Source organism: Leuresthes tenuis, unplaced genomic scaffold, assembly GCF_036924035.1.
Source record: "Leuresthes tenuis unplaced genomic scaffold, fLeuTen1.0.hap1 SCAF_7, whole genome shotgun sequence".
In the NCBI taxonomy this organism is placed as follows: Eukaryota; Metazoa; Chordata; class Actinopteri; order Atheriniformes; family Atherinopsidae; genus Leuresthes; species Leuresthes tenuis.
Genome location: NW_027325361.1, coordinates 3,212,948 through 3,239,379, shown reverse-complemented (window position 1 = coordinate 3,239,379; position 26,432 = coordinate 3,212,948). Strand labels below are relative to the sequence as shown.

General features: G+C 43.8%; 4 protein-coding genes across 8 annotated transcripts in view; 3 read left to right on the top strand and 1 right to left on the bottom strand.

Annotated features, from left to right (window-relative positions):
• Nucleotides 1-26,432, top strand: part of LOC140311520 (GDP-L-fucose synthase-like) — a 344,973-nt gene that overhangs the window by 13,578 nt on the left and 304,963 nt on the right. The window lies entirely within an intron of this gene.
• Nucleotides 762-26,432, top strand: part of pycr3 (pyrroline-5-carboxylate reductase 3) — a 404,375-nt gene continuing 378,704 nt past the window's right edge. The window contains exons 1-7 of one of the 3 annotated variants that reach the window (XM_072388911.1): nt 762-869; nt 5,482-5,575; nt 5,659-5,723; nt 8,273-8,452; nt 8,538-8,750; nt 9,306-9,398; nt 9,483-10,448. In XM_072388911.1, the coding sequence (XP_072245012.1) occupies nt 5,488-5,575; nt 5,659-5,723; nt 8,273-8,452; nt 8,538-8,750; nt 9,306-9,398; nt 9,483-9,686 (843 nt within the window). In that variant the 5' untranslated portion in view covers nt 762-869; nt 5,482-5,487 and the 3' untranslated portion in view covers nt 9,687-10,448. Of the gene's footprint in view, nt 870-889; nt 1,709-5,481; nt 5,576-5,658; nt 5,724-8,272; nt 8,453-8,537; nt 8,751-9,305; nt 9,399-9,482; nt 10,450-26,432 lie in introns of those variants that run through there. The other 2 variants (XR_011916907.1, XM_072388910.1) reach the window with 2 other exon arrangements.
• Nucleotides 11,681-14,079, bottom strand: LOC140311514 (tripartite motif-containing protein 16-like). Its single transcript, XM_072388902.1, has one exon. It carries the CDS (start codon nt 14,077-14,079, stop codon nt 12,322-12,324), a length of 1,758 nt encoding a protein of 585 aa, XP_072245003.1. The 3' UTR covers nt 11,681-12,321.
• eef1db (eukaryotic translation elongation factor 1 delta b (guanine nucleotide exchange protein)) lies at nt 16,476-26,353 on the top strand. Of its 3 annotated transcripts, XM_072388898.1 has the most exons (10): nt 18,238-18,351; nt 18,893-20,160; nt 20,531-20,648; nt 22,529-22,600; nt 23,710-23,772; nt 24,013-24,100; nt 24,603-24,709; nt 24,803-25,003; nt 25,086-25,280; nt 26,236-26,353. In XM_072388898.1, exons 2-10 carry the CDS (start codon nt 18,893-18,895, stop codon nt 26,272-26,274), a joined length of 2,151 nt encoding a protein of 716 aa, XP_072244999.1. In that variant the 5' UTR covers nt 18,238-18,351; the 3' UTR covers nt 26,275-26,353. The 3 variants fall into 3 exon arrangements, with proteins under 3 accessions (XP_072245001.1, XP_072244999.1, XP_072245000.1); XM_072388900.1 differs by lacking the exons at nt 18,238-18,351; nt 18,893-20,160 and adding an exon at nt 16,476-16,583; XM_072388899.1 differs by lacking the exon at nt 23,710-23,772 and having other exon boundaries at nt 18,241-18,351.

The window sequence follows — 26,432 nt, the reverse complement described above, 5'->3', positions numbered from 1 at the left end:
CCAGGATGATCGGCGGATGTCGGCGATCAACAGAGCAATAATCAAGATTTAAATAAAATCTAACACTGATGCATCTAATCCGACGTTTATGATCTGACCGAGAATATAATGGATTTGTGCGCTTGATGCAGATAAAAAAAAGGAATTTAACTTATTAGCATTTGGATGAGGAGCACTGGGGCTTGCCCAGGCAAGCCACAAGAAAACACGTCACATATACAAGAAAATCCACTGGGGAGCTCCAAAGCATCCATCATGCAACGGTAAAACACAAAGGTGAACTCTACTGGCAAATAAAACGAGATCAAGCTAGTGGGATGCTGGAAAACAACCGCATTTACATTTTTCAGATTTATTCCCAGAGTTTTCTCCCACCGGTAATTAAAAAAAGGGATAAAACCCTTTTAAAAAACAGTAAAAGAAAAAATACATTTATATGACTCTAAAGCATATTTCACACACCTGTTTGATTGTGGAGGCTGGTTCTGGTCACAGAAAGCACGGACTGGCTCACCCTCGCACAGCTGTTTGAAATGACAGCTATATTTTATACGGCTTCGACGCAGCCAATGGAATTACTCGCATTTTTAGGGACGAATTTCGGGTGCGTTTGATTTATATCACGGCGTAAATGAATGCCGCCGTTCAAATTCTCGTGCGGCAATGGGCCAGAGTGGGTGACGAGTGCGCCGCCCACACCGGGCAGCTTCTCGGAGGATGAAAACAAACGCACCGACAGCTCAGTTATGCTCAACTCTTTGGTTCGTGTGGATATTCCGGGCGTTACCGATGTATGTGACAGTTAGAATTAAATTAGAGTTTGTGGTTACAAAACATCGGACATCAACAGATCCGAGAAAAAAGATCAGGTGAATAAACACGCTTCCGCCAGCGTTAATCAGTATTTTTCGCAGCATCGCTTGTCATAGCAGTTTTGTCACTCCGTGTTAGTTTATGGTTGTCCAGTCAGTAAAAAACACGTGCATTGTATTTCTAATCTAATCTGCCCTGGATTATTTTCTTGCTATCCCTAGCAAGATGCAGTAGCACGACCAGTTTTGCGATGTTGTGTTTTTGTAAATACACAGTTGTAATATTCAATCGGCATAGTTTTTCTGAACTGTAAGCGAAGCATTGCTAAGATTTCAGCTAACACCTGTCCAGCATCTCCCCTCCAACCGCCAGCATGCTAGCACGTAATTAGCGAGCTAGCCGACTGAACGTCCTGCAGCTGTCAACTGTCAAGCTAACGGGGCTAACAATGGAAGACTCTGGGATGAAGAAACAGAATTGGGACGTAAAGGAGACGGAATTGTTCCTCGAAATCCTCAAGGAGCTGGACATGAAGAAGTGCTTGGATGGGAGGAAAGTGCGGAATAACAAACTCTTTAAGGTGGCTCACAGGAGAATGACAGCGGCCGGTTATCACAGATCTGTAGACCAGTTAAAGTTTCGCTGGAAACTTCTCAAAAGTGCATACTACAAGTGCAAGCGGGAGCCCAACTCCCCGGCCCCAACTAAAATACAGGGCTGGTGGCGCTATGAGAAGACGATGGTCTCGATCATGGAGTCCAGACACCCTCTGCTCGGTGCTGGGGTCAACTCCGACAAAAATGACGAGCAGACAGAGGACTCGGATGGGGAGGCATCGATGTTGCCCTGGTCGCAGCACTGCCCGGACAGTAGTGCTCAGAACCTGGGTTTAATTGTAGGGGGTGCAGGCAATGCCGTCTGTCATTACATGTAGTGTCTTCGTGCATGTATTGGTTGTGATTTTCTGTTGTGGTTTTAATGAAGAAACACCTGAGAAAAACAAATGTAGTCAAATCCAACAGCCCTGCAGTCAGTTCTGCCTCTGGTAAGGGTATTAAGGGTCTGTTAAGGCTAAGAACAGGTTTACAGAGGTACAAAATAGCCCCAGAAACATGTAGAATAACCAAAATAACCGCAAAGAGATTTTACAAAGATCAAATGGGATAGTAAATAACCATTTGAGCAAACTGAGGTAGAACTGCCACACCAGTCTGACATATGCATACCTTATTAAAGATGCTGAATCCAAATGTAACCTTTGATGGAGTTCATGTGACGCTAAACTGGTGCAAAGAAACAGAATCAGCAGATGTACAGCCACCAAAATATCAAAAATAGATGCAAAGTGATCAAAATGCTCCATAAAATAAGGGGAAAAAAGATGCAGAATGACCTTAAAATGATGCAGAAACTTTCAATAATTATAGTTGGATATTATCCAGTTGGATGTCCCGGTCCTTTTTTGACCAGGTACTGGTCAGAAATGTATCGTTTGATACTTCCTCCACTGTATTCTGATGCTTGTTTCATAGTTCATCCAGGCTTTCAACACAGTTTTACTTTAGTCATCTTTCAGACCGTTTTTATAACCATTACTCAACACTTTATTAACGATGAGCTGCAAGTTTTCCTGAGATGGGATGCATCAAAATACATTGGTGCTGACTTGTGTTGATAAAGTTCAGTGCTTTCTTTATATTACATAATCCTTAATCTGTCATATTTTTCATTTCTTCAGATTGTAAAATGCTAAAATAGTAGTTTAATCTTGACGGTTGATGGACGTTCTGTCTGATGAACAATTCAAAGCCAACTTTAGTCACTTTACAGTCACATAACATCAGTTTGTGCCCATCAGGAGGGAGAAAATAGCTGATCCTTGTTTTTTTGGTTCATTAAACTCATGACAGCGAGAGCCCGGGTGGGGAAAACAGGCTGTGATTATGGGGGGAGGGAGAAGAAATCTAACTAGAAAAGCTGTTCTTGTGAAACCGCAGAGAGAATGCTGATTAGCTGAATGGGGATAACTGACCCTGCTAAAAAAGCAGTTGCTGAAGTCCTGGTTGAAGGAATTTGAAGTTGAAATAACAATAGAATAAGAACAAGAAGCTGAAACATTTGGTAATAGCTGAATGTCTCGTGACCCGTTGAAAGTTTGAATGGTGTCACGAGCTGACAGTATGTAGAAGTAGTTCGGTTGGAAAGAGGAGAAACAGTTGAAGTGTGAAATTTGCGTAAAATCTGCATAAAAGTTGAATAAAATGTTAAATAATTAAAAAAGTTAGAAACACCAAGAGTCAAAGCTGGAATCTGCTGAAAGAGCTGGACATTTTGAGACCTAAATAGTTGAAATTGGTGGAAGTTTGCAGAAGTAGTTCGGTTGAAAAGAGGAGAAACATTTGAAATGGGAAATTTGCATAAAATCTGCATAAAATGTGAATAATTTAAAAAGTATAAAAGTTAGAAACACCAAAAGTCAAAGCTGGAATCTCCTGAAAAAGCTGAACATTTTGAGACCTAAATAGTTGAAATTGGTGAAAATCTGCAGAAATAGTTCGGTTGAAAAGAGTAGAAACATTTGAAATGTGAAATTTGCATAAAATTTGAATAAAATGTTAAATAATTTAAGATGTTAGAAACACCAAAAGTCAAAGCTGGAATCTGCCGAAAAAGCTGAACATTTTGAGACCTAAATAGTTGAAATTGGTGGAAGTTTGCAGAAGTAGTTTGGTTGAAAAGAGGAGAGTTTAAATGTGAAATTTGCATAAAATCTGCATGAAATTTGAATAAAATGTTAAATAATTTAAAAAGTTAGAAACACCAAAAGTCAAAGCTGGAATCTGCTGAAAGAGCTGAATGTTTTGAGACCTAAATAGTTGAAATTGGTAGAAGTTTGCAGAAGTAGTTTGGTTGAAAAGAGGAGAAACAGTTGAAATGTGAAATTTGCATAAGATTTGAATAAAATGTTAAACAATTTAAAAAGTTAGAAACACCAAAAGTCAAAGCTGGAATCTGCTGAAAAAGCTGAACATTTTGAGACCTAAATAGTTGAAATTGGTGAAAATCTGCAGAAATAGTTTGGTTGAAAAGAGGAGAAACAGTTGTAATGTGAAATTTGCATAAGATTTAATAAAATGTTAAATAATTAAAAAAGTTAGAAACACCAAAAGTCAAAGCTGGAATCTGCTGAAAGAGCTGAACATTTTGAGACCTAAATAGTTGAAATTGGTGGAAGTTTGCAGAAGTAGTTCGGTTGAAAAGAGAAGAAACATTTGAAATGGGAAATTTGCATAAAATTTGAATAACATGTTGAATAATTTAAAAAGTATAAAAGTTAGAAACACCAAAAGTCAAAGCTGGAATATCCTGAAAAAGCTGAACATTTTGAGACCTAAATAGTTGAAATTGGTGGAAGTTTGCAGAAGTAGTTTGGTTGAAAAGAGGAGTTTAAATGTGAAATTTGCATAAAATCTGCATAAAATTTGAATAAAATGTTAAATAATTAAAAAAGTTAGAAACACCAAAAGTCAAAGCTGGAATCTGCTGAAAGAGCTGAATGTTTTGAGACCTAAATAGTTGAAATTGGTAGAAGTTTGCAGAAGTAGTTTGGTTGAAAAGAGGAGAAACATTTGAAATGTGAAATTTGCATAAAATTTGAATAAAATGTTAAATAATTTAAGATGTTAGAAACACCAAAAGTCAAAGCTGGAATCTGCCGAAAAAGCTGAACATTTTGAGACCTAAATAGTTGAAATTGGTGGAAGTTTGCAGAAATAGTTCGGTTGAAAAGAGAAGAAACATTTGAAATGGGAAATTTGCATAAAATTTGAATAACATGTTGAATAATTTAAAAAGTATAAAAGTTAGAAACACCAAAAGTCAAAGCTGGAATCTCCTGAAAAAGCTGAACATTTTGAGACCTAAATAGTTGAAATTGGTGGAAGTTTGCAGAAGTAGTTTGGTTGAAAAGAGGAGAGTTTAAATGTGAAATTTGCATAAAATCTGCATAAAATTTGAATAAAATGTTAAATAATTTAAAAAGTTAGAAACACCAAAAGTCAAAGCTGGAATCTGCTGAAAGAGCTGAATGTTTTGAGACCTAAATAGTTGAAATTGGTAGAAGTTTGCAGAAGTAGTTTGGTTGAAAAGAGGAGAAACAGTTGAAATGTGAAATTTGCATAAGATTTGAATAAAATGTTAAACAATTTAAAAAGTTAGAAACACCAAAAGTCAAAGCTGGAATCTGCTGAAAAAGCTGAACATTTTGAGACCTAAATAGTTGAAATTGGTGAAAATCTGCAGAAATAGTTTGGTTGAAAAGAGGAGAAACAGTTGAAATGTGAAATTTGCATAAGATTTGAATAAAATGTTAAACAATTAAAAAAGTTAGAAACACCAAAAGTCAAAGCTGGAATCTGCTGAAAGAGCTGAACATTTTGAGACCTAAATAGTTGAAATTGGTGGAAGTTTGCAGAAGTAGTTCAGTCTGATTTAAAATACTTCCAATAATAACACCTTTAATGCCACAGAGGAAACTCATTTCCTGTGATGGAGCTATTTTCGGCTGTGTTACGTAACGCTGTGATTTCCGCCTCTTTCTAGCAGTGAATCTTGAGGTGTTGAAGTTTCGTTGATGCTCCTTTAATAACCTCCCAGCTTTCCTTCCAGATAAAAATGGACCCTGAGGTGGACTCGCAGCTAAAGATCGGCTTCATCGGTGCAGGGAACATGGCTTTTGGCATTGCTAAAGGCATCCTGTCGGGTGAGTGCAGAGAAAGATGCTGTAACACCACAGCAGTGATTGAGGCAGGCAGTTCACGGTCTATTCTTTCCTCTACGTCGTAGGAAATGTTCTTTCTGTGAACGTCAAAGTGAGTGCACCGTCCTCCAGGAACCTGGGACGCTTCCAGGTACCTTTTTATGTCTTTATTTGCCTTTCTTGCACATTAGAAACTGAATGAATCTTTATGCTTACAAATAGAGATCCTGTCATGAGGTATCAGAGTGTAATATCTATTATCTAATTAGATATTTTGGAAGGGTGTCAGACTTGTGCACATTGCTTTATAGATCAATAATTACGGTTTTTATCAACGTCGTGTGGCAAAAAAGTCTTTCAATTCCAAGGTTTTCTGTATCAGGATGAACAACAAATGGCTTATTACACTGAGTCAATATTAACTGAGGAAAAACTCAGAATGCAGAAGCAGTGAGTGTAAAACTAAGTGAACCCCTGATCCAGCAGCTTCAGCAGCAGTGTGTGTAAAACTAAGTGAACCCCTGATCCAGCAGCAGTCAGTGTAAAACTAAGTGAACCCCTGATCCAGCAGCTTCAGCAGCAGTGAGTTTAAAACTAAGTGAACCCCTGATCCAGCAGCTTCAGCAGCAGTGTGTAAAACTAAGTGAACCCCTGATCCAGCAGCTTCAGCAGCAGTGAGCTGCAGTGATGGTTTCCTGTGGGACGTTATCAGTCTCTCTCCTGGTTCTGGAGGAATCTCGGCCCTCTTCTCTCCAGCGGTGCTTCAGCTCATTGAGGTTTGCAGCTTTGGTTTCTGCACAGCTCTATTAAGGTCCCACCACAGCATTTCAGTCAGGCTGAGGTCTGGACTCTGACTGGACCATTGCAACACCTTGATTCTTCTCTTTTCCCCACATTCTGCTGTAGATCTGCTGCTGTGTTTGGGATCTTTGTCCTGTTGATGAGCCAGTTTCAGCCCAGCTTTAGCTGTGGGACAGATGGCCTCACATCTGACTCTAGAATACTTTGGTATCCAGAGGAGTTCATGGTGGACTCAATGACTGCAAGGTGCCCAGGTCCTGTGGCTGCAGAACCAGCCCAGATCATCAGCCCTCCACCACCGTGCTTGACCGCTGGTATGAGGTGTTTGTGCTGATATGCTGTGTTTGGTTTCCTCCAAACGTGCTGCTGTGCATTAGGACCAAACATCTCCACTTTGCTCTGGTCTGTCCAAAGGACATTGTTCCAGAAGTCTTGAGCTTTGTTCAGATGCAGCTTTGCAAACCTAAGCTGTGCTGCCATGTTCTTTTTAGAGAGAAGAGGCTTTCTCCTGCAGCCCTTCCAAACAAGCCATCCTTGTTCAGTCTTTTTCTAACTGTGCTGTCATGACCTTTGACCTTTACCATGCTAACTGAGGCCTGTAGAGTCTGAGATGTAGCTCTGGGCTTTTTCACCTTGGGGTGACCTTTGACCTTTAACATGCTAACTGAGGCCTGTAGAGTCTGAGATGTAGCTCTGGGCTTTTTCACCTTGGGGTGACCTTTGACCTTTACCATGCTAACTGAGGCCTGTAGAGTCTGAGATGTAGCTCTGGGCTTTTTCACCTTGGGGTGACCTTTAACCTTTAACATGCTAACTGAGGCCTGTAGAGTCTGAGATGTAGCTCTGGGCTTTTTCACCTTGGGGTGACCTTTAACCTTTACCATGCTAAATGAGGCCTGTAGAGTCTGAGATGTAGCTCTGGGCTTTTTCACCTTGGGGTGACCTTTAACCTTTAACATGCTAACTGAGGCCTGTAGAGTCTGAGATGTAGCTCTGGGCTTTTTCACCTTGGGGTGACCTTTAACCTTTAGCATGCTAACTGAGGCCTGTAGAGTCTGAGATGTAGCTCTAGGCTTTTTCACCTTGGGGTGACCTTTAACCTTTAACATGCTAACTGAGGCCTGTAGAGTCTGAGATGTAGCTCTGGGCTTTTTCACCTTGGGGTGACCTTTAACCTTTACCATGCTAACTGAGGCCTGTAGAGTCTGAGATGTAGCTCTGGGCTTTTTCACCTTGGGGTGACCTTTAACCTTTAACATGCTAACTGAGGCCTGTAGAGTCTGAGATGTAGCTCTGGGCTTTTTCACCTTGGGGTGACCTTTAACCTTTAACATGCTAACTGAGGCCTGTAGAGTCTGAGATGTAGCTCTGGGCTTTTTCACCTTGGGGTGACCTTTAACCTTTAACATGCTAACTGAGGCCTGTAGAGTCTGAGATGTAGCTCTGGGCTTCTTCACCTTGGGGTGAACTTGCTGGGACGTCCACTCCTGGGAAGATTGACAGCTGTCCTGAATGTTTTCCACTTGTGAATAATCTTTCTCTCTGTAGAATGATGGACTCCAGATAGTCTGGAAATGGCCTTATAACCCTTCCCAGACTGATGGGCAGCAGCAGCTGCTTCTCTGAGATCATTGCTGGTGTCTTTCCTCCTTGGCATCGTGTTAAACTGACAGAACTCCTGCTTTTATAGAGCTGCTCACACTGACTGAGGATCAGTTAATCAGAGCATTGATCAGCAGCTCCTGGCTGCTTCTTACCCTCTTAGTGCCACTGGATGATCAGATGATCAAACCTCATCAAAGTGTTTGCAGCATTTCATTGTTATCTAATTTCTGAGCTTGACATGTGTGGATAAAGCAGAGCTGGTGAAGGTTGCTCCCGTTTCCTCCTGTTTTTTAGGAGCTTGGCGTTGCTGTCACTCACTCCAACACGGAGGTGGTGTGTGGGTCAGACGTGGTCTTTGTTGCAGTCAAACCTCACCTGGTTCCTCTCATCGTCCGTGAGATCTCGCCACACGTCACTGACAGACACGTGATCGTGTCGGTTGCAGCAGGAGTAACGCTCGCCACATTAGAGGAGGTGAGCGCCGTCCAGCTTTAAACGCAGTGCGACTAAATCTCGGCTCGGTCACCATGACGTCTTTCCTCTCTCTGCTTATTTCCAGCTCCTCCCGGAGAGCTCAGTTGTCATCCGGCTGATGCCAAATCTTCCGTGCGTGGTTCAGGAAGGAGCCCTCCTGTTTGCACGGGGATCCCATGCAAAAGCGGAGGACGGCGTGCTTCTTCGCTCGCTGTTGCTTCACTGTGGCTTGGTGGAGGAGGGGCCTGAGGCCTGGATTGACATCCACACAGGGCTGAGTGGGAGCGGCGTCGCTTTCGTGAGTGTTGCTGTTCTCCTGAACATGCGATTCATTCATTCGTGACACTCTGATCGCACTGATCTCCACAACAAGCATCGTGCGAAGCGAAACATCAGAAAGTCCCAAAATAATTTGATTTCCTCAAACTTTACAGTGAAAAATGAGATTATACTTTGCATTTCTTAACAGTGGCTGCAGCCCCAAACGTTTGACTTGCACTGAACCATCCTGGCCTCTTTAATAATCATCTCATGGAGTCTCTACAAGCTAACCTTTCTGTGATTTGACCACAAACGTGCAGAACTTTCATGCAAAACCACCTTCACTCCATGTTTAAATGCACTAAACTTGTGTAGAACAACATCGCTTCCAAATGTCAGACAATCTAACATCAGGTCATTTTACAGATCTGCACAAAACTCTTATTAGCATCGTGTTTTACATCTATGAGATGGGGCATCTGTTCCTTCCTCTTTGCTAACTCGGCCTTCTTGTTCATGCACAGCATCTTATCTAATCAGTATGATCTGATCCTTTTGAAGTGGAAACCATAAATCTGATCCCTCTGTACAGGTGTACCTTTTTGCAGAAGCACTGGCTGAAGGAGCAGTAAAAATGGGCATGCCGAGCGCTCTCGCCCACAGTATCGCATCCCAGACTGTCCTGGTGAGTGTTGCAAGTCGTTGGTGCTTTAAAAACGTCGATGTTTGACCTCTGTCAGTTTAATCTTGATGTGGTGCCATGTCACAGGGTGCTGGAAGATTGTTACGGGATTCTGGGAAGCATCCGGCTCAGCTGCGCTCTGAAGTGTGCACCCCAGGTGGAACAACCATCTTCGGGCTGCACACGCTGGAGCAGGGCGGCTTGAGGGCGTCAGCCATGAGCGCCGTGGAGTCGGCCACCGAGAGAGCCCGGGAGCTCGGGCGGAAGTCGGCAGCAGGCAGCAGGAAGTGACGGCTGCAGCGGGTTGCCTTTCAGAACTATTCATCCACCTTTAACTGGAGACGAGCCTCAAAATAAACTGTTTTTTTTGCTCATCGTGAAACTAACGGACAAAGTGAGAAAAAGGCTCTTTTTTATTTAAGTTTCCTGCCTTTATTTTTTCTTTGAACACTTTTTTTCTGTCTGTGATCAGAAGAGGTTAATGTGAGCAAACAGTATCTGTTTAAACTCCAACCTGGCAACATAATTAAATCATCATGAGTCTGTGAACTGCACGTGCGCTAAAATCTTTTTTATGACTGAAGCAGCAGGTAAGGTGGAAATATATTTAAGACAGAAACAAAGATTTGTAGAAAGTGAATATCTGGTCTGAGCTCCTTTATTCTCCAACACAGTCTGAACCCTCTGAGACGAGCTTTCTGTCATTTCTTTAAGGAGTCTTCAGGAATAGTTCTCCAGGCTTCTTGAAGGACATCCCAAAGCTCTTCTTTGGATGTGGGCTGCCTTTTGTTCCGTTCTCTGTCAGATGATCCCACACTGCTTCAATAATGTTGAGGTCCGGGCTCTGGGGAGGATTCATCCCTCCATAAGACCTGTTGCCACTGATTCTCATCGGTGGTCTCGTGTTGTTTTTAATCGGCTGAAGAAAGTGTTTCTGCGCTGTTGAAGAAGAAATGTCAGAACAACAGAGCTCTGAGAATAAAAACTCATCTGAAGCATGTGGATCAAATCTTTCTGAGTGAGAGGGTTACATGCTGCCATTCCGACATTGGCCTCCAACGGCGACACTTATTTTTTTTTATCAAACGTCCCGTCATTCCGACACTTTTTCCTCCTATGGTCGGAATAGCGGTATGTTTAAAAAAAAAAAAAAAACATACCGCCATTCCGACAGTTCCTTTTAATAGCCTATTTTTTACCCAAAACATTTTGCACTAATGATATGCCGGCGCAAATACGCCCTAAAATTTGGCGCACAAACTCTGCACATGCAGAGGCCACAGCCTCGCAAACAAACTTTAATAATCTATTATCAAAATCCCCTGAATTTCAAATATAAAAATACAGATATTAATGTAACTCTGGCGAGACTGAAACTGATTAAGCAGAAATACAGTGTCAGTGACCTGTCAGCAGCCAGCTGGAGCGGAGCTCTCCACAGAGCCCGTGCGTCTTTTGCACGCTGTCATCATATGCAGAAGTAATAATTACAATTACAGATCACGGCTACTGCACAGGACACAGTTGCGAGCACTCTGCCTTGCCTTGCCAATAGGAGAAGAGAGAAATGACAGCATAGAACGTATAAAACACAACAAAATGCAGTAAAAACGTTTATTCGTGTCATACTCGCTCCAATTATGGGAAGCGCGGATGGGCTTTGCGCATTTGGCACAAACACACAGCCGTTGCGCAAGGCTTTATACAGCCTGTTGATATCTTAAGGACCTAACTGGTCACACCTGGGAGTAAATGTCATGTAGAGATTGTTTTTACATGACATTACAGCTGAACATATAGCTTTCATCCACAAACCAACGTGGGAGAGCCCGAAGACGCATGTGCCAGACGCACAGGGGCATGCGTAAAACCGATTTTGACCCCTTCATGCTGTTTATTTGCTTTCTTTTAGGTAACTTTCGTTTCTTTTGGATTCTTGTGCGTGTTATGGAGCCGTTTCGGTCCATGTTTGTAAGCCTTTTTTTCCTGGATTAAATTTTCGGAAGTTGAAACAAGTGGCATCGGAGTGTGTGATTGAAAACCACCGCGGTCTGCTTCTCCTCCTCCAGTTGCCGAGACTTTGTTTTTAATAACGCTTATCTGTAAACATGTGTTAAACATATAAATTGCATGAACAGAAAGAAGGGACTCGCCTGTTGATTAACGCACATTTCCTTATACGGAAAGCCTTGTCGGAATGGCGGGATTTCGGAATGGGGGTTGCCACCCGAGTGGGTGACGGAGGAAAGAAAAATTCAAAGAAAACTGGACTCATTTCTCTGAGATTAAGCTGTTTTATTGAAGAAAGTCAAATATTTTCTGCTCTGAACATGAACTCTGAACTTTGTGCTGTTACAGGAAAACTGCCTCAGTTATACCCTCACATCAGTTTGACATTTTCTCCGTCAGATTTCACACAAACACTGAAATGAAGACAACAGAAAACACTTTGTTCACTCCTTCAAAGCGGTATTTGCTGTGAAAATCTTCACTGGTTCTCACATTAAAGCTGATGAAGGACCTCCTGATTCTTGCTGATCCTGGAAATGACCGTTTCTGAGCACCTCAGAACAGACTTCCTCATCTGTTAGAAAACAGCAACAACATTTGATCTCTGAAAGTAATCAAAGTCAGTGTAGCTCCAGAATAATTTTACATTTACAAAGTGATGAGATGTGAACAGAGTCTGTGATAAAGGAAGGTCTGCTGATCTCTCTGTTGGGCTCCATGAAGTGGAAGAGAAACAACAACATACAGACACATCAACACAAGCATCCAACTAACATTTAGAGCTCAGAGAAGTTTAGATTTTCATGTGGAGAAACATTTCTGTGAATAAAACTCATCATTAGCAGTGATATCCTCCATGGCTGCACAAACCCAGGAAAAAGCAGCAAATAAACAGCAAAGAGCTGACAGGATACCTTTATTCCACTTTACACAACTCTGCTGTGGCTCCATCAGAATAATAATGAAACCTAATCCCAGCATAGAGCGGCTGAGTGAATGTGGTCTGGACTCTGTGGAGCAGAGTCATGGTTCCAGAGACTCTGTAGAAGGACAGAATACCTGCTCTGTGATCCAGGTACACTCCGACTCTGGAGGGCAGAGGACCTGAGATGGAGGTTTCCTTGTTGTTGTACATAAATGAATAACTGTTTGGGCCACAATATAATGCCCAAGATTTGTCATTATAACCAAATCCACATTCATCCCCACCTCCTGCTCTGCTGATGTTCTTGTATGCGACTGCTACAACAACTCCTCCCCCTCTCATCTCCACCTCCCAGTAACAGCGTCCAGTCAGACTCTCTCTGCTCAGGACCTGCTCATATTCAGTGAATCTGTCTGGATGATCAGAATAAGACTGAAGTTGTTCCATTAATGTCACTTTTCTGTTCCCCTCTGACAGTAACAGCTCTCTGTTTACTGTGTTTGGATCCAGTTTGATTTCACATGAATATTTTAAGTAGTCAGCTCTGCTCTCTGGTTCTGGTTCAGGTTCAGGTTCAGGTTCAGGTTCAGGTTCAGGTTCAGGTTCAGGTTCAGGTTCTGGTTCAGGTTCTGGTTCTGGTTCCTGCAGTAAAACATCCACCTCAGTGCCTCTCAGTGAGATGTTGGTCCATTCCTCTCTCAGGATGTCCTGTAGTTTCTCTCTGAGCTCTGACACAGCTGCTGTCACAGCCTCAAAGTGCCTCAGAGGACGGATCTTGATGCTGGATGAGGGTGTAGACTCCCTGAGTGCTGACACTGAGGGGCAGTTCTGTAGAAACTGGGTGTGATCCTCTGTGTCTGAGAGCTGCTGCAGCTCAGCATCTTTCCTCTGCAGCTCAGTGATCTCCTGCTCCAGCTTCTCCTGAAGCTCTTTGACTCGACTCACTTCAGTTTCCTGCTGGGATCTGATCTGCTGCTTCACCTCAGAGCTTCTTTTCTGGAGGAGACGGATCAGCTCAGTGAAGATCTTCTCACTGTGCTCCACTGTTTTATCAGCAGACTGATTGATGGCCTCCACCTCCTGCTGAAGCAGCTTCACATCTTTCTCTCGGTCCTGGACTCTCTGCTGGATTTGCTGTCGACTCCCCTCCAGCTCTCTCTGCCTCTCAGTCCTTTCTGCTGCAGCTGACACTGTGTCGTGGCCTTTATGTTCATCCACAGAGCAGAGATAACAGATAGACTTCTGATCAGAGCGGCAGAACATCTTCATCACCTCATCATGAAGAGAGCAGATGTTCTCCTGGAGGTTCTTGGAGGGCTCCACCAGCTTGTGTTTCCTGAATGGAGGTGAATCATAATGAGGCTGAAGGTGTTTCTCACAGTAAGAGGCCAGACAGACTAAACAGGACTTGATGGCTTTCAGTTTTCTTCCAGAGCAGACATCACAGGCCACATCTTCAGCTCCAGCATAGCAGTGATCAGCAGGAGCAGCTTGGAGTCCAGTCTTCTTCAGCTGCTCCACTAAAGCAGCTAACATGGTGTTTTTCTCCAGGACAGGCCTCGGTGTGAAAGTTTTCCTGCACTGAGGGCAGCTGTGGATTCCCTTCTGATCCTCTCCATCCCAGAAGCCTTTAATACAGTTCCTGCAGTAGCTGTGTCCACAGGGAATAGTCACCGGATCCTTCAGCAGGTCCAAACAGATCGAACAAGAGATGCTTTCTCGGTCCAGCTGAGCTCCTTTCTGCGCCATTTCTCCTCTCAGATCAGCGACTGAGTGAGTTTCACTTCATCATAAATGAAACTAGTCTGAGCTCTGAGCCAATCAGCTCACCAGCTGCTGGTCACACCCATCATCAGCCTGCAGATCTGCAGGGGAGGGAACAAGGAAACATGTGAGAGCAGGAAGTGTGTTGAAGCTGTTTCACACCAGTCTTCATGGTTAAAATATGAGTTGATTCTTCTTTTAATCCCTCTGGAAAGAAGTTTAGCTTCACTTTCACAAAGAATCATTGTGTTAAAGCTCCAGTTCCTCGTCAGCTTCTTTCTTCACAGAACTTTAAATGAAGCAGACGAGCTTCTCCTGAAATAATGGAATCAGTTGCTGCACAGAAATCAAATGTTGCTGCTTTGGATCCTAAATTTCATTCGACATAAATGCAGCAGAGTTTTGATACTTTTACTTTGCTGTTGATGCACCAAGTGGCAACACATTCTTAACATGCACTTGCAGGTTTTCCTCCTCAGAATGAAGATTAAAATCATATCCTGACCAAACACACTTCAGACAAAATCACAACAAAACAGAAGAACTTTCTTCCTTCAGTCATCTCTCAAGCTTTCAGCTTTATTTCATGGCCTGCTGGAGGGGCCCAACCAAGAGGCCGAGGGCCACTAAGCTGGGCCCATTTACCTGAAGAACGATCACTTCTACAGGCTCTGGGGAGGATTCATCCCTCCATAAGACCTGTTGCCACTGATTTTCAGTCCACTTCTTGTGTCATTTGGCACAGCTCAGCCTTTTCTCCCTGTTTCCCTTCCTTAAGAACGGCTTCTTGACAGCCACCCTTCCATGGAGACCATTTCTGATGAGGCTTGGGCCAACAGTAGATGGATCAGCTGAAGGTCCAGATGCATCTCTCAGGTCCTGTCAGGTCACAGCTGGATTTTTTCCTCTTTCTTAAGGACATCACTTTCAGATCCTGTTCATCTGCTGTAGATAGTTTTTTAGGCCTGACACTTCTTCTTTTGTCCTCCACTTGTCCAGTTTCCTCAAATGTTTTAAGGACACACTGCACACCATGCTGAGATATGCCAGGTTTTCAGCTAATAGCTCTTTGGGAATCACCTTGTTGCTGCAGAAATCCTATTTTCTGTCTGTCAAACTGTGTTTTCTTTGCTGTTTTTCATAGATGCAGCTAAAGAAATGGGAACAAATGATGTGTCTTTGTGACAGGCTGCTGGTAACAAAGTGCCTAAAGATCCAGTTTAAAATGGCTTCTTTGCTAAGTTGTCTGTTCTGTGTCGACACAACACTGGTTCATCCCTTGAGTTAGGAGCCTTTTTTCTGCCTGAATGGTTCATAGGTCAGAGTTAAGGGGCTGAACAAAGAAAAAACACATTCCTCTGGACTGAAAATGGGTGAAAACGCAGAAAATGTCTAAAGAAAAACTCTGAAAGAGCTTCAGAAAGCTGGAGAACTGTCACTGAAGAACACTTTTAAAGATTGGAAGAAAGTCTGGCTGCTTGTTGGTAAAATATAAAGAAGTATGTGCTGGATCATATGTTTGCACAGTATTATATTACCTGAGGTAGAAGACTTCATCCTTTTCCATATTCGGTGTTATTAACCAACCCAAAGAGCACCAAATATAAACATCTGGATTATAATGTGCATGTAATGTAGCGTAGGAGTGGGAGTTGATTGTGTGGACGTCTTAAGATATGAAAAGAATTATTTAAAACATGAAGCATGGATCATTTAAAGGCAAAGGTTGTACAGCTGCGCATAAGTAATCTCTGTCCAAGGTGTTGCTGAATCTAGTTTCTGACAGTGTAGGATCTGCTTAACGGCTCTTTCTGTGAATTTCTTCTGTTTGTTTCAGTTCATTTGAGGTCTTCAAAGCAGCCTTGTGGATGCACACTTTAGGAAATAAGCTGTAGAAATGTGTAGGTAATCTGAAAGTAGACAAATGAAACACGTGGGTCCATAAAACAGACTAAAACAAGCAAACTGACAAAGATTAAGAAGCAAATGCTGATAACTGTGGGTGAAGACTCTTAATTAATCGACCAAACTCCTCCTTGAGTCAACCATCAACTACATAATCTTACCTCAATGTCGGCTCAGGTTTGTCCTGGGGCCTTGGATTAAATGTTACTGCTAAGAGAGAAATATAAAAGTAATATTTTTATGTTTCAGAGAATCTTACAGACTGACCAGCACGGCGTGCCATTAAAAGTTCCTGCTTGTCTTACAGGACAAAGCCTGAAAGTGGAGCTATAAATTCAAATTTGACCAGTTTTTTTTGGTTATATCATCAACCATTGTGTTAGAAAATGCAGTGCACATTACATTCAATTTGAATCCATTGAGGCAATGGTTATGATACACCTCTCCCCATCCCCCATCCTCCAAGATCACACAATCACCGCTGCTCCTTGCTTCCTCCTCCTTCCCGTTGTCACTCACGGCTGGAGAAGCACACGTTTTATCCACCGGCCTGATCTCACACCGACAAGGCAACAAACACAACAGTAAGTGACCTTAACGCTGACTGACAGCCAGGGGTACAGTGTGGGTGTTGGTGTGGGGACAAATTTACGCGACACCTTTGGAAAATGATGAATAAAGGAGCCGGATTTGGCTGTGTTAGCCGGGGCTAGCTAGCATGTGGCTAGCCGCCTGCTCGTGCTAACACAGCCCGGAGCGGCAGTCACGCCTGCCGGATACCGGCGTCAATGGCCGCCCGTGCTGTTTGACTTCAAACCACAGTGCCACTGTTAACATTGTTACCCTTTGCTTTAAAAACAGCCAGTGTTGCATTTGTCGTCTGGCAGCATTTGGTGGAAATGGATGAAATGTGGCTAATGTTGAGGCTAACAGGGTGGACCTTTTCCTCCCATTTAAAGCGCTGCTGTCGCTCTGAGTCTGAAGTCCTGACACTAAAGAGGTAAAAGCTGAGATGTGATACAATATCTCCCCTTTTGAACCTGTGTGAACGATGTAAGAGCTCCACCTGCATCTGGGTTAAACATTATTTGTGTATTTTACTGGTCTATGGTTGCACCACATGGGGAAGACACTCCTTTATGCATATATAAATTATATTTAACCTTCTCAAATTATGAATGAATGGGTAGATTTTCTGAAATGAGCATCCTGAATCAGAGCCGATATCTGGTATATCTACTACAAATAGTAATAAACCCCAACAAAGGCAGATGACTACAGCACCCAGCTGTTTGTTGACCACCTCAAGGATACTGGATCTTTTTTTAGGGAGAATATCATTCTGATGGGGAGGTTATGGCGCCTTTATTTGCTCATCTTCCACTAAGTGTGTTTCACAAACTGATGAGCAAGTTGCAGTGAAGGTTGGCTCAGCTGTTCTGCATATTCCATGTGCTGGAGACCGTTAATGTGTCGTGGAAATGAAACCACACTCACAGGGGAGCTGAATCAGACTGGAAAACCGCCGTCTTTTTTCTCAGCAAAGAAGGCGGCGCTTCGAACACCATCGAGGTGTGACAGCTGAATGAATTGTAAAGATGTAGCACCAGTTCACATAGTTTCAAACAGCACAGAAGCCGAAACAATATGCAAAAGGAGCCATTGTCGGATAGAGGGAGCAATCTGTGGGGCAGAAATAATCGGAATGACCTTCCTGGCTTTCCGCTCTCCTGGAAAAAAAAATGTGATTACTTTCTATTATCTGTTGAGTCGGCTTCTAATTATCCTTTTAATTTCTACAGTAACTACAGTGGCTGTCAATAACAAAGCCCCTTTGTCCCCTTAAAGCTCCTCGATCCAACCAAGCCGAGCCAGCAGGCTTATTTTAAACGTGGAAAGATGCTTGATTGGTTTATTAAATTAACTTTTGAAATGTGTGTTGGAGGAGGAGAGGAAAACATGTGAAGTGGAATGTGGCCCTTTGGGTTCTGGGGTGACATTTGAGCCGAACATTTAAGCATTTTCCAACGAAAGGCTTCTCTAAAGTCATCATTGTCCAAAGCTGAAAGGGAAAAAAAGCCTTAAATCTCATTTGGAGGGTGAATGCATGCTTAGGAACTGCTTTGGATGAATACTTAACACGCGGCTTCTTTCCTCTCACTGTGCAACCAGAATTTGACTTGTGAGTATTTGTCATAATACTTGTTTGAGCTTGTGCTGCTTTCGGTGTATTTTCTAAGGTGGTGATTGTTACATTTCTATTTCAATGGCTTGCGGTTAACTGGATGAAAAGAGCGTGTTGAGCATTTGACTTTGACATTAGGTTGAGCTCAACATCTTTACCAAGGGAAGGTGAGTTGAGAGCTTAAATTCTGATCAACACCATGCAGGAAACGATGTGTTTTAGTCTCATATTAGTGGTGTTTTCTGTTAGCGACATGCAGGGAATGCATTGCGTGTAAAACTAAAAGGCAGCATGACTTGCACGTTGTGGGATTTGCTTGCATGAGTGTTTTCTGTGCATGCTCTCGTGTCTTTGTGTTAAGAGTTTAATGCTTTTTAATGGAAGCTGCAGTGTACTTGAGATTTCCGGATGTTAAATAGCTTTGTTCTTTGGTATTATATGGCTGCAGTTGCACCTAATTCCCATAAAACAGAATGTACATCTTGATTTTATGGGACAGTTTAGGTCCCTGCATGGACGTGTGCTGGTTTTCTGCATGCTGCTGGCGTTGTTGTAGTCCTAATTACGGCTCTGTAACGTAAAAAGATTGCACTGATGATTAATGTCTAAAAGATAGACCCTTTTTGTCTCTGATTCGTCCTGCCTCTCTCTAACTAATCCAAAAGCATGTACCTGTGATTCTCTTTGTTTCCCTGCAACGGGTCAAAGATGTCCAAGAAGATCTCCCAGAGTCCCGTAGAGGATCAGTCAGAGCCTGATCAGACTCCCAGCCTTTGCCAGGTGGCTCAGTCCACAAAGACGGCACCGGGTGGCAGGAAAAAGGCTGAACCGGGGCAGAGAAACGGAGAGGCGGCGTCGTCATCCCCAGAGAGCGGCAGCCTGAATGGGGATGGAAAGCGCAGCGGAAAAAGCCGCCGCCGCAGGAAACGTTCATCGAATCCAGAGAGCCGCCCGGAGGGGAAAGTGGACAACGTAAAAAATGGAGAGAAACCAGAAAGGAGGCAGCCATCTGCCCGGCGTGCGATGCTGACTGGGTTGCAGTCGGAGTGCGCTAACGTTTGGTTTGAGCGCAGCGTCTACGAACGAGCCGAGAGCCTCTACCACAGCTGGTTGGCGAGCTCCTCCAACGGGACCGTCCTGTCCATACGCTCGGTTCCACCCTCAGGGAAACACTCAAACTCCCCGTCCACTGCGGCGCCATCTTCCTCAAGACCAGTGTGTCACCATGGCGATCAGGTGGCTTGCCACCACGTCGTGCACGCCGTGTGGGTCAACAAGACGGCTTTTGACCAAGCAGAACGCCGCTTTGTTCAAGAGTCCATGCAGCCATCCGTCCCTAACTCTCTAGACCTCCCACCACCGCCTAACCGCTCAATTTCGTCCAGAACGCCAGATGAAGGATATCAGTCTCTTGCCCCGACTCCTGCAACGCCTGCCATCCAACCAGCAGCCGTTCCACCAACCGCTCAGCAGTCGGTTAACGGGCTGCCTCGCATCCCAGTGGAGCTGCTGAGAGACGTGTGGCTGGACAAGCCGCTGTACGACCGCGCCGAAGCAGCCTTTTACCAAAATCTGTACGGTAACAATTCCTCCAAGAGGTCCTGCTGCACCTCCACCTCCCGAAGTAGCGACCACCCTCAAAGCCTTGTGGAAGAAGAAGAAGAGGAGGAAGATGAGGAAGTGGTGGTGGAGGAAAAACGCGTTGTCCTCCAGGGCAAAGCGGAGGTCTTCCACGCTCTTCACCCCATCCAGGAGGAAGAAGAGCCGTCTGAGGTCCCAGAAAAGGAAGAGGCATCAGGAACCTGCCTCCTCCTTCACCCGGACAGCGAGCGAGTGTGGCTGGACAAGTGGCGGTACGATGCTGCAGAGAGCCGGTTCTATGGCTGCAGCGTGGATAAAGCCCGCGCGGCGAAGAGGGATCGGAGGCCAGAAGCAGGAGCATCGTCAGTTGCCTCCAAGGCCCCACTAAGGGACAAGTATGACCAAACCGGGAGAATGGAACTGCTCCAGATGTTTCAGTTCATCTTCCATTGATTTTCTTTTTACCATCATGCGTTCCTTTGGTTTCGATTGCAGATTTTTCTTTGTTCACCCTGTATTTATGTTTCTTTCATCTTGGTTAATTCATTCTTTATTCGCAGTGGTGTGTTTTCAGTTTTATGGAGTGACTGTTTGTGTTTTTTCCAACTTCCGTTAAGCGTTTGTAGTGTTGGGCTGTATGTTAGTGTGGATAGAAGGAAAAAAGGAACTCATCCAGTTAGCCAACCTTTACATTCACACATTTTCTCTCTCCCTGCCTTCTTGCTCTTACGTCTCTCTTCTGTCTTCCCTTGCTCTGTCCTGTAGAAAAATGAGCGCCGTGGACTTTCTGGCCCAGGAGAAGATCTGGTTTGACAAACCTCGCTATGACGAGGCAGAAAGACGCTTTTATGAGGGCATGAACGGCTCGACACAAACCACACAGGTAACCGCTTTGTCTCGATTCAATCCTGTGTTTATGGCACACCTGTTCATGGGCACCACTGACGTCACGTCGACATGACCGCAGCCATATTTGTGCCCAATTTGACGAGACGAAGAGACAATTTGTTCAAAACTAACATTATTGGTTGCGACCCCTACTTATTACCCACAAAATTAGATCCACAATCCCTGCCCCTACAGCTGAGACAACCTGAAGGCTTTTAAAAGCAAAATGCCTACCAGTATGCTGTTGCTGGATGAGTTAATAATATATATATATATATTTTATAATGTTAAAAACAAAACAAAATATATAAGATTCGTAAAAGTAGAATTTATGGCATAACCATTGGATTGGATTGCATTAGACAGTAATGAAGTGGCCGGTGAGTAACTACTCGGGCTGTAGCGATACACTAATCTATCTCACGTTACGATACACGGCATTCAGCCAATGATTCTATACAATTTAATACACATTTAATAATATTTAATACACAATTTTATGAAATATTTTAAAGGGACAGTGTGATTTGACTGGTGATCCGTCCTTTGAACCGGAAGGACAACACCGCCAGACTTCAGCGTACGCAGACTCATGTTTATGTTGTGAATATTACATCATCAACCTGCTTGTTTTACTTGCCAAATACCATAAACACAAATCCAAATTCTCTAATCACAAACCATCTCTTTTCATTTTTGAGAGGGAGCTCAAACAATAAATTACAACAATCCTACATTCTATAAACAGAAAAGCCATCAAAACCACTGATCTATGCACTTTATATAACATTTTTATGAACTAATTTATCACTGTTTTGTATAATGTGACACACCCCCCCCCCCCCCCCACCGGCATTGGGTTTTTTTTTGTTAATGTTTTGTGTTTTCACTCATTGTAACGTCTGACTTTTCAATAAAGTTTACAAAAAAAATTTAAAAATCTATACTCGCGGCTGAAAAATCGATACTTTATCGGGAAACAAAATATCGATAAAATCAATCAGCCCTCGTAACTACGGTATTTCATTGTATTTAAGGACCCACGCCACGACAAAAGTAGGTATGAATAATAGTTAATTAGTGACTGAAATCCGCTCAAACCACAGCTTTTGAGTGTAGCGTAATCAGATAAAGTTAGCTAACGTTAGCATAACACGCAACGTGGTAGCTAACGTTAGCATAACACGCAACGTGGTAGCTAACGTTAGCATAACACGCAACGTGGTAGCTAACGTTAGCATAACACGCAACGTGGTAGCTAACGTTAGCATAACACGCAACGTGGTAGCTAACGTTAGCATAACACGCAACGTGGTAGCTAACGTTAGCATAACACGCAACGTGGTAGCTAACGTCACGTTGGGTAACGTAGTATCAGCGTTAATCGTATGGCATCTGGAGTTAATCATGTTTTTGGTGTATTCCTAAAGGCTTTCTAAAGACTAAAATAAAAATGAAATAGAGCTGAGGACTTATGGGACACAAAGTGACTGCACAGCCTGGAGTTAGCTGTTGGCTGCCACTGGTCTCTTCTTATTGCAGCCAACCATTTATTCCGCCGGTCTACGTCCTTTAGGATGGAATAAAAGTGCTGTAACCTGTGACCTGAGTGCTGCAGGCGGACACAAATATGGCGGCGCGAAAATACAGTGACGTCATGTGGTCCTAATGGATAAAAACAAAGTTCAGAAGACCGAACGCTGAATTTTACGACGATTCCAGATCTGCAAACTTTGATCTGTTTTATTTTTCTGGGGGTTTTTTTGGACCATGTGATGGAAACCGTCAAGAATGATGGATTAAAGTTTAAAAAGCTGCTCTGCAACAGAGAAACTGAAGGTCACAGCTTCATAATGACTTTGGACTTTCTTAAAGGATGTTGGAGCGAACACCATTCTGCAAGACATTGCTCGGGCTCGGGAGAACATCCAGAAATCTTTAGCAGGGGTAAGTCATTAATCTGTCATACAGCAGTGCTGTATCCCAACTTTACATCTTTAATCCAAGGGTGGTTATAGCGATCAAACAATGAAGATGTCAAAATGCCAAGAATACTGGAATGAGCTGGAACTGTAGTTTGACTGATCTTTAGTTGAGTATTACAGATTATTTAAGCAAGTGCATTGTCTCTCCATCTTTAGGCCGTTTAATCATAATATTTAGTGAAAACTGTGCGTTAGAATTAATTTAAATTGAGATTAAATCATATAAAACCTAAAATGTCTGAGTTCCTGGTGACGGTAAGGAGAAAATGTTCATGTTTATGCATTTAGCAGACGCTTTTATCCAAAGCGACGTACAGATAGACAGGTAGGGTAAGGAGGTCTTGCCTAGGGACCCCTACTGGAGGTAGTACCTTTCATGCAGGGGATTTGAACCCAGGTCTCCCACATGGAGGGTGGCAATCATACCACTACACTATCCAAAGGGTAGAAACTCACAGATTTAGACTTTTTTCGACAATAATTATATTAGATGCATGCTGCTGCAGAGCGGAAAACATCTGCATGGAGATGGAATACAGGCACCATTCTGCAGTCTTTCATCGCATCACCACAGCTGTCTTAGCCTTTAAAAACAGGACTCGATCAAGGTCACGTAACTATAACCCTCAGCAAAAAGGGAGTTTTTAGACACAGATTCGTCTGGAATCACATTTATCTGTTTACACGTCTCTTATTCAGCCAAAGCCTGCAGCAGTAAGTTAATGTGCGAATTCAAAGAAACTCAAATGATTCTTTCAGGCCCCATTTTAACGCGTATCGCTGGTCTGAGCAGCTTTTCCCAGTTAGTGGTGTTGAGTGCACTTAATGTCGGTCTCATGGTGGTGTATCTGCAGCCTGTAATTTGGCCCCACAGGTTTGCTTTTACTGAGTTGCCCTCCTGCTTTCCCTTTAATTTCAGCTGACCCTTGGCTTTCATCCATTTTTTCCTGGGATCACCTCCATAGTCCCTTGGTTTCTCCCTGTGCTCGCTGTTCTGTAGCATGCCCTTCGTTCAACACTGTTCCACATTCTGTCCTTTTCATACCTTAAACTCCCTCCTCCTCCTCCCAGCTGAAGACCACACTGTGTAACCGAGGCTCTGCTCAACCCTGCCTGAGCCAGCGGTCCCAGCTTGTAAGTGCCTCCCGGCCTCGTGTGTCACTGGAAGCACTTGTGCCTTTAGTCGCTGGACGTACTGACACTTTGTGTGGTTTCACCTCGGCTTCTCGCTTGCTTTGAAGTAGTTCCTTTCTCCCTGCTGCTGTGTTTGTGTACTCTTTCTTGGGGTCTGCTTCATATTTAGCCTTCAGTTTCTCTTTGAGATGCAGCTCTCACTAAACCTAACCGATGTTTTTCCGTGTCTTTCCTCTGCAGAGCACCGGCGGCAACAGTGCGGCTGACCAAGGAGAATTAATTACCCGCATCGACAGCCTGGAGCTGGAGAACCAAAGTTTATACAGAGGTGCGTCCGTCAGGTTCACGAAGTCGTGTTTGTGTGTGAAAGACAGATGAGACTTATGGAAATGTTCAGATTGATTGAGTAATTCCAGACTGCAGTTCTCTTTCGTTTCTTTGGTCATATAGGGCAGTCGTTCCCATCCTTTTACTCTAGAAACTCCCCTTGTTACAGCTACAGTTAATGTTTTAATAAGTGGCCTCCTCAGGCTCTCAGCCTCTGTCCAAGGATGAGAGGAACCCGGTCTGAATCTAACACTGCGTCCTTTGACAAACCCAAATTTGAGTTTGCATCATCCCAGTTGAGGCCGGAAATGTTCAACACTTCCTTTTCTCCTGAAATACGTTGACATGCTGAGGAGGGATTTTTCTTTTCACCTCGGTTCCATAAAACATCCTTTCAGCCGGTTTTGTGCAGATCTAATTTCTCGTTCCGGTACTTGGGTGTGAGAGGAAACCAACCCTCCACAGCCAGCTGACCTTCCCTGGCTTTGCTCCTGTTTCCGTAGTGGTGGACAGCTTGCGGGCAGCACTCTCCAGGCTCGAATGTCGGGTCGCTGTCCTGGAGAAAACTCCCACAGCTCCGGCTCCTGCTCCCTCAGTCCCCTGCACCAATGTGAGTTTATATCCCCTGCTTTGGTCCATTCAGACGTCTTTTAGTTCCAGTAGAACTCCATGGATCAGACTGTTTTTCCACCTCTGTCCCCAGGGCACTGCTGCCCAGCAGAAGCCCAGCGCTCCAGTTCAAGAAGAAGAAGACGACGACGACGACATCGACCTGTTCGGTAGTGATGATGATGATGAAGAGGCAGAGAAGATTAAAGAGCAGAGATTGAAAGACTACGCAGAGAAGAAGGCCAAGAAGCCCACCATCATCGCCAAGTCGTCCATCTTACTGGATGTCAAACCTGTGAGTTTGTTTTCTTTACTGGTTGAAACTCTGCATAAAACCCAGAGAGACCGCCTCAGGCTGACACTCCGGCTTCTTTCAGTGGGATGACGAAACGGACATGGCTCAGCTGGAGGAGTGCGTGCGCTCGGTTCAGGCTGACGGCCTCTTATGGGGAACCTCCAAACTGGTGCCTGTGGGCTACGGCATCAAGAAGCTCCAGATCGCATGCGTGGTGGAGGACGACAAGGTGGGGACAGACCTGCTGGAGGAGGAGATCACCAAGTTTGAAGACTACGTAAGTGCTGTGAGATGCAGGTCTTTCATGTTTGAGACGCTCCAGCTGAGCAGGAACACCCCGTCCACCCTGATAAATGTCTGCTGAAGCGTCTGCATTTAGCTCAAATCTGTCTAATAAGGCTTCAACACAAGCGTATGCTGCATTTATTGTTCCAGTTGGTGTTAAGCGTTGGAACAAAGATCTATTTGACAGGTTAGCCGTACTTTTAGGGCTCTTTTACACCAAGCTGACACCAGCTGGTTTCTCCACAACAAGCTGCACGTCACCACCAGATGGCGACTGGATATTAGAACTCAGGATAAAGCGGTTCTGTTTGACATCGCTGACGACTGCAAAGCAGACTTTAAAAAGTTTAATCTGCTGGTAACTCACTTCCTTTTGTGCTGGCAGGAGCGCATCGTAAATCCAGTTTGAAGCCGTCTTTGCAGTGTTTATTTATTTAGTCATTTAGATTTTGCTGATCCAGACGCTGGAAACGACCCATCAGAGCCCTCTGATTGTTCCTGTTTACAGAGCATCTTAGGCTGAGCTCACATCTAACTCAAAGCTAACGCTAAAATAGTCATTTATGATAGTTGAAACGTTTTAAAGTTGTTGGGCGTCTTCTCATGATGAAGGTTGTAGTCTTCAGGATCTTATAGATGTCTACAGAGCATCACCAGTTGATTAGGAAGCAGGCAGAGTGCTCAGTTTGAGACAAATTCTACCCAGAAGGAGGCCGTGTAAAACCCTAAAAAGGTCCCTTTAGCTGTAGAAGAAGTGTTGACCCCCATTTATGTGAAAACCACACCTCTGAGGTGTAGCTGTTCCCACCGACCGCACGCTGCTGCCACCTTGTGGCCAAATGAGGTACAGGCAGTAGATGAAAGATTTCAGGTCATCAAGTTGCTGAAAATGATCTCCTGCCTGAGATATTTCAGAAAATAAACCCAACTTTTCTGCTCTGTTCCAGGTCCAGAGTGTTGATGTAGCAGCGTTCAACAAGATCTGATCCCAGAAAGCCTCATCAAGCCTCATTTCTCTGCCGATTGTGTCAACGGTTAATAATAATAAAACAAACTTGCACTGAAGCAGTCGCTTTATTTAATTCAGATGGTGTGGTCAGGAAATAAATAACCATCTCCATGCAAAGGAAATGTACAGCATTGC

Excerpts from the sequence above, each read along its gene's own strand:
- LOC140311514 (XM_072388902.1), bottom strand. The coding sequence starts at position 14,079 with ATGGCGCAGAAAGGAGCTCAGCTGGACCGAGAAAGCATCTCTTGTTCG.
- eef1db (XM_072388898.1), top strand. The coding sequence starts at position 18,893 with ATGTCCAAGAAGATCTCCCAGAGTCCCGTAGAGGATCAGTCAGAGCCT. Across the intron at positions 24,710-24,802 it reads CCTCAGTCCCCTGCACCAAT|GGCACTGCTGCCCAGCAGAA; the intron begins GTGAGTTTATAT and ends CTCTGTCCCCAG. Across the intron at positions 25,004-25,085 it reads TCTTACTGGATGTCAAACCT|TGGGATGACGAAACGGACAT; the intron begins GTGAGTTTGTTT and ends GGCTTCTTTCAG.